At 36.9% G+C, this 7,467-nt stretch overlaps 1 protein-coding gene across 1 annotated transcript; it reads left to right on the top strand.

The window, feature by feature from the left end:
* Nucleotides 1-260: 260 nt before the first annotated feature.
* Nucleotides 261-3,994, top strand: LOC122661232 (glycosyltransferase BC10-like). The gene is made up of 2 exons (XM_043856574.1): nt 261-611; nt 3,335-3,994. The coding sequence occupies exons 1-2, from the start codon at nt 276-278 to the stop codon at nt 3,977-3,979; spliced, it is 981 nt and encodes a 326-aa protein (XP_043712509.1). The 5' UTR covers nt 261-275; the 3' UTR covers nt 3,980-3,994.
* The last annotated feature ends 3,473 nt before the right edge of the window (nt 3,995-7,467 follow it).

The raw sequence follows: 7,467 nt of genomic DNA, 5'->3' as shown, positions 1-7,467 counted from the left end.
AGCTCTTCAAGGATCACTTGCGTCTCCTAAACTTTCTCTCTTATTTCCTATTACTTGGCTTTGGTTTAGCCCTTGGAGCCATAGCCAGTTGCTCTCTCATCTATAACAAATCTCTCCTTTTTAATGTCACCCAATTCTCTGTCTCTCCACCACTACCGCCACCGGCGGCACAGCCACAGCTGCTGCCAGCATCAACAACTCTTCCACCGCCGTCGCTGCAATCGACAAGTCTTCCACCTCTGGTGACTCCACCACAAGCACAGAAACCAGTATTGATGGCACTATCTCTAGAAAGAAATGACACCAAGGTTCAGCAAGGTGGAATGAAAGATCACTTGAAATTACCTAAGGCTATGCATGAGATGAGCGATAGGGAGTTGCTATGGAAAGCTTCAATGGTCCCAAGGATCCAAAAGTTCCCAAACAAACAAGCCCCAAAGGTTGCTTTCATGTTCTTAACAAGAGGGTCATTGCCATTAGCTCCTCTTTGGGAGAAATTCTTCAAAGGACATGAAGGGTTGTACTCGATTTATGTGCACTCCAATCCATCCTACAATGGATCTGTAGAACCAAAAGGGTCTGTGTTTCATGGTCGAAGAATACCCAGTAAGGTCAGTTTTATCTGTTACTTTTACTTTCTTTAACTTCCATTCTTGAAACCCATTTAGCTAAAATGAAGGTAGTTCTATTAATTTTGAGGCAATTCATGCTAACTCATTAAATTAAAAACTCCCATTTTGATCCTATTTATTGCATGTATTAAGCTTCCACCTTAATATGGGTCAAAGTGGGGTGGCCTCTTGTGGCTCTTATACTTGATAGTTGGAGCACCCACAGACAATGTGAGATTAGTACCTCAATACTCCTCTGTGCGTGCAGACCTCTTCTAGGCTCTGTCTTCGTGGGTGGAGCAGGACCCATCATCGACAAAGACCCAACATTCCCGCTCTGATACCATATTAAGCTCTTGCTGTTCTTAGTTCTTACCTCAATTGAAGACTAAGGTCTTGGTGTTCTTAGTTTTTACCTTTTGGGGTTTTTGGCTCAGAAAATGGGTACAATGGAATAACCAATGTAAACAAGTCATTCCAACCACAGAAAAATTATATCTGAGTCTTGCTTTGATTCTACTCCTCAAACTTGGATAGGAAACACCATTTTATTTTTTATCTCCTCATTTCCTTTTTCTTAACCTTCCTTTACAGAAAAATTCCTTCCTTTCTTTCTGAACTCTATTCATCTTTTATGGTTGGTTCTGTCTTTCACTTTAGTTTTTCTCTTTTACCTTTTTAAGTTAAGAAGGATACATGAATCTTGTCGGTAGAGAAAACAAAAATAAAAAACAGAAATTAAGCACGAGTATAGATGTTCTAAGGAGAATCTATTAATTGCAGGTTTGGAAGTTAAATAAAGAAAACTATTTCTAACCTCCAAACCAAGACAGAAAAGCACTTAAAGTCTCACACCGACATTAGGCTTCACACTTTGTTTAATGTATACTTTAGTTGTTTCTAATTGACTTGGAAACTTCAACAAACAACTTTTAATAAAGGGTGTTATCTAGGATACCTGACACAGTAATTTAACTCAATAATTGTTTAACATTTCTCCGTGTGTTTAGCTGATGTGAGACTAGAGGCATTGGTGCTTATTTGAGAATCTGTTTAATATCCTTATATTGGGAGAGTCAAACATTAAATAGAAACCAAAAAAAAAAAGATGAAAAACATATGAGAAAGAAAAGCACCACCTAGTCGTGCAGCGCACGTCGCCCCTACGCCTTGACATAGGGGCATATAAAATGATCTCTAAAAATGACCAACGATGAGGCGGTTATTTTGCACGCCCCTGTGTTAGGACGTAGGGACAATGTGTCCGACGTGATCGGGTGGTGTTCTTTCTCACAAAACATATATATTGTAATCTTAATTTTTCTATTTATAACATAATTTTTTTTCAACAAGAGCACTCGAAAAAATGTGAAGCTTTAATAATAATATAATAAAAATCACTTTTAAATTATTTGGAAAACCCTTATTCTGTCAAAGAAACTCCTAGGAATAAACCAAGGGGAATCAAAAGATGGTTACAACTTGGTACTTTACCATTTTTTGTGACAATAAGATGCTCTGTTTTTTAATTATTAAGGGGAATAAGGGTACTGGTTGAACCAACTACAAAGGAATCCTTAGTTGACAAGTCTATTTTTGCCACATAATCCTTCTACATAATAAAAGTAAATATGCCAACCAAGAAAGAATCATGATTGGCCGAATCAAGAATCTTTTTGTCCTCTTTCTATTCTTAATAACAAAAAATAAAAAAATAAAAATTGTATGCCATAAGCCTAAACTATTGATCGCTTTTTATACCTTTAATTAGAGATTCATGCATATATACAATTCTTGCAAGGAAAAAATTTATTCATATGACATTTAAATTCGGTAGACATATTGTCCACATCATCATTTATTAATTTAGAAAGTTTCAGTTCAATCCACTTCTCCCGCTTAGACACATGGAAAATATAAAAACCAGTTGATATTTCAACTTGGTAATAATTAATTTTGCGATTGTTACATTTCAACCATTAAAAATACTAAGATAAATATCCTAATATGGAGGACCATATAGTGAGATAGAACTAGAAAACATGAAAATGACTAACCAATGGATGACTTTCCTATCCAATATTTGATTTTGTCACCACTTGCCATGTGCCACAGAGGGAAGGATGTGGGTGGGTCTATGTGATAGAAAACCTTACATCCATTTTATAAATCAATTTTGACCTAAAAAACATATACACGTTGGTAAGTTATAAGAATATGATTTTAGGGGAAGTGCAACCGACCCTGTGCACTGACACAAGGGTGCATGAAATGACCGCCACACCCCCCTGAACCCTGGAAATGACCTGGGGTGCGGCGGTCATTTCCCGCGTCCCTGTGTGAAGGTGCAGGGGCAGCATTCTTTCTCCCGAGATTTTATTATAATTGAATCTATGGGCTTTATGTAATTTCGGTAACTTTGAACTCATTTCTGAGGTCTGAGGCACTTCCCTTCTTGTTTGGGGCTAAAGCTTCACCTATGAGGTGGGCTTTGGGTCCTAATGAGCATTTACCCATATTGAATAGACTATCTAAAAACATTGTCTCAATGGGCCTTGGCCCATGATACCAGATAATGGACCACTTTGACAATCTCAGTATATTATTTCCAGCACAACCCAACTCATAACACTTGGACTTCTATATTTGAGTCCAATTAAAACAAGGAAAACTCTAAGAACTACTATATTTTAGTTTCTCAGTTTAATCTTCTTATGGTGCAGGAGGTGAAATGGGGACAGTTTAGCCTTATTGAAGCAGAACGCCGCCTACTGGCCAATGCACTCCTTGACTTCTCAAACCAAAGATTTGTTCTTCTATCAGAGTCATGTATTCCCCTCTTCAACTTCTCTACCATCCACTCTTACCTCATTGGATCTACTAAGACCTTTGTGGAGGTTTATGATGATCCAACTGCTGTTGGGCGTGGCCGGTATAACCACCGTATGAAACCACTTATCGATCTCCGGCAATGGCGAAAAGGGTCTCAATGGTTCGAGATAGATCGTGATCTTGCAATCGAGATTGTTTCCGACCATAAATATTTCCCAATTTTTGGTAGATTATGTAAGGGCTCATGTTATGGAGATGAACATTACTTACCAACATTTGTGAACATAAGATTTCCAGAGAAGAATTCAAATAGGACTTTGACATGGGTTGATTGGTCAAGGGGAGGTCCACACCCAACCAAGTATTACAGAACATATGTGACCATTGAGCTTTTGGAGAAGCTGAGGAGTGGAAGTGAATGTGAATATAACGGCAAGAACACAACCATTTGCCATTTGTTTGCAAGGAAGTTCTTATCCAACACTCTGTATAGGTTGATGTTGTTTGCCCCAAAGGTCATGAGTTTCAACCCTTGAGCTATATGAGATGTACATATATAAGAGGTATTGTTGATCCTTTATTTGTATCTTCCTTAATAGTTATAGGCATGACTATATTCTTTATTTTTTATTTTTTGGATTTAAAAGTCTTGAAGACTACAAGTGATAGGTGATGAACAGCAGGGGTTGGAGACCCTTTATAGATAATTGTTTATGTGTTTTGTAAGAAAAATATTATATATTTTTTTTTTTTGTAAACATAAGAAAAATATTTGTTGTCTTATCTTTTTTTTGTTCGAAATTTTTTTTTTTTTTTTTTGATAAACTAAGAAAATATTATTTGACTAGGGTTTTTAGGTTAGATGGGTTCTATCCAGTGGGGCCCATCGCATCCTGATTCCTTATTCAAGTAGACTTATATTAGGACATATTTTAGGGTTATAGAATATACCCAACACTACCTTGCCATGCTAATTTATGTGCAGGTAGAATCAAAAGTCTAGGTTGCTTAATTATTATTACAAACCGGAAAAAACTGAAAATAGTTTTGATATCCCGAAGTAGATGAAAAAGTTCCCAAGGCTATGGATTGGTGTCCACATTTGTCAGCCAATTCTTAAGTTCTTCATAGTCCGTCCAAATTGTTAATTCTCTGCATTCCGATATAAGTGCCCCTTCAAGCCCTTCTTTGAGTCCTCTGACCTCTGTTTCTTGTGTTGTCCCTACCAATCAAAAATTCATTGAAAATGCATAGAATTGATGTTTGAAAAATAGAGCAGAACCCCAACCCCCTTGTTTAGAGGTGTGGTTAAAACTCCCATATGTATTCGGAATCCATGGTCTCTAGATCCTAGTAAAAATCCATAGGATACAGAGCCTATTGTTGTGAAAGATTCTGAGAAGATTGGATGTCCTCTACACTTGTATTGATTAGATGATTATCATTCATCCATCTGTTTATGTGCTCGAGGATAATACATGGTAAAAAAAGTTAACATAAAAGGATGAGTATACTAGTGGTATTCTGTAAGCTAAAACCCTATGTGTCTATCTCTCTCTTCCTCCCTTTGAGGGGTATGGGAATCATTTCAAAGGACGGAAGAGAGAGATAGACACATAGGGTGCTAGCTTACAGTATACCGCTAGCATACCCATCCCTCTCCCAAATGTTAATTTTCCCTTTATTTATTGGAGAAATTCATTCTTACGACCCACTCTCATTGTGCCACATGGATAAGATGATATGACCATTTTAACCGTTAGATAGATAGGAAATGGTCAAGATTAGCCATATGACAAATTTCAGGATTCAATTAGATAACCCCTAATGTATGTCTATGCACACCTACCATATGAACGTTGTTGTGTACTAATTGTCTTGATTATTCAAAGTTTTATTTTCCGACTTGGCAAACTCTGCTTAGGTGAAAATTTGACAAGTAAATAAGGGAACATGGGGTTTATATGCCCAAAATATTTTGGTGTCATCCTATCTGTCAAATGGTAGATAATTGGGAAATTGATAAGCTTATCAAAGTGACTCATGTTGGAAAGTTTTGCCCGGAATCTCTATATCCCATAACAAATGATGTAGTTATCTATTTGTTAAAGGAAAAAGAACTCATTTTGTGTGGTCCGCGCTTAGATAAGTGATCCATCCTCATTGTGTTATGTGGAACGATGATCTAACAATCCTAAATATTTGATACATGAACTGGACTAGGCGTATGTTAAGCTTTAGAGCCTATTCAATCTATATATTGGCTTGCATCTCCATGTATGTCCATGCTCTATATGTGAATCTTTAGAGTTAATTCAATGTACCGATAGCAACATGTGTTGGGGGTACAACGACTTGTATTCTATTGCTTGTGTTTGTCGGCTTTTTTTTGGCTAAAGGTCAGCAATGTATTGATAGTAAAATAATAAAGTGAGTTACATTACATAGTTGCGCAGCCAGTGGCTACCACTCAAAGCATCACTCAAATCTGTAAAATGGCCGGCCCATTGCTTCCCATGCTACTGATTGCGAAATGAAACCTGGTGTAGAACTCCGGTTCCATGATAATTTTGAAACAACCGCCTTTTTTGCTAAGGCATCAGTAGACGAGTTCCCTTCTCTGAAACAGTGAGTAATTCACCATTGGTGGTGCTAAGGCATCACCACCATGCTTGAAGAAAAGCCCATGGAACCTTGGACGTGAAGATTGCAATGACTACAGTTGCGGAGTCACATTCCACCCATAGCTTCTCAATTTTTAACCTTTGCACTTCTTTGATTCCAAAAAAGAAAGTTGCCATCTCTGCATTGAAGTTTGTTTCAACTCCTTTATATGTAGCAAAGCAACTGATCACTGTACCCAGGTGATTCTTGAATATCCCCCTTGCCCCAGAGGACCTGGGTTCCCCAATGAGGCTCCATCAACATTCAGTTTGAACCATCCTGGTGGTGGTGCCCTCCACTTCACTTCCATTAAGGACTTAAGGCCTCGAGGGTTGGAGGAATTGGCTCACCTTGCATGTTATCTTTGTTAGTGGAGCCTCAACAAACTCAGCTAAGGTCCATGCAAGGGTTCAGGGGCAGCAGTCCCAAGGACATTTTTTTACAGCTACATGGGTATTTCAGCAATGTGTGCCTATGTAGGTTAATTTCTCTAAAAAATTGTAATGATGGTTCATTCTTTGTAATTTGAGAGAGGCATGAGGATGAGCGGTTGTAACTCTATTATTCATTAATAGTGAAACAAATCTCATCTCACCGTAGACATTGGCAATCTTTTTTTATTTTTTTATTTTTTTGGTAATATACGTAGGCAGTCTTGTCAAACCACGTAAATGTTTGTTTACAGTTTTTGATTGTTTGTTTTCGATTTCGAGTAATTTCTTACATCATTATAGGTTTCAGTTTCTACAACATGAATCCCATGTATATCCATCAATGTTTATGGTACTCAAACTACTACTATATACTCTATAGTCGTGAATTTTCAAAGCTCTATTTTATCACTGGACGAACTTCATTTTGGCTAAAATTTCACATGCAAGGGATATGGGTTTATGGCAGATATTTGGGCCGCCATTTTGAAAAATTGTACCCTTGTGTTAAATGCCACAATTAGTAATAGTAAATGAAATTTTAGTTGACAGAGTAATGATGTGTCTAATTGAATACTCAATATTTTTTTTTGGTAAAAAAATACTCAATATCCAAGTGAAAATACGTGATCACTAAATGCATAATCAAGATGTTTAAACCTATACGTGAAATAAGAGATACAAGAATGGGGTTGTAAATATGAGAACTCTTATTATAGAAGAAAAAAAAAATACGAGAACTCTAAAATTGAATTTGGTGTGCATTCTAAGTCAATTTTGTATTTTAAGATGACAAAAACGAAACAAGAGATACAAGAATGGGGTTGTAAATACGAGAACTCTAAAGTTGCGTTTGAGATAACAAAGTATTATTTTGTAAATGTAAAATCGACCTAGAATGCATTCTAAGAATACATTACAAATGCAGT

The sequence above is a fragment of the Telopea speciosissima genome, chromosome 5 (genome assembly GCF_018873765.1).
Source record: "Telopea speciosissima isolate NSW1024214 ecotype Mountain lineage chromosome 5, Tspe_v1, whole genome shotgun sequence".
Lineage (NCBI taxonomy): Eukaryota > Viridiplantae > Streptophyta > Magnoliopsida > Proteales > Proteaceae > Telopea > Telopea speciosissima.
Note: the sequence above shows the minus strand (reverse complement) of the source record. Positions and strands in the feature narration are given on the sequence as shown.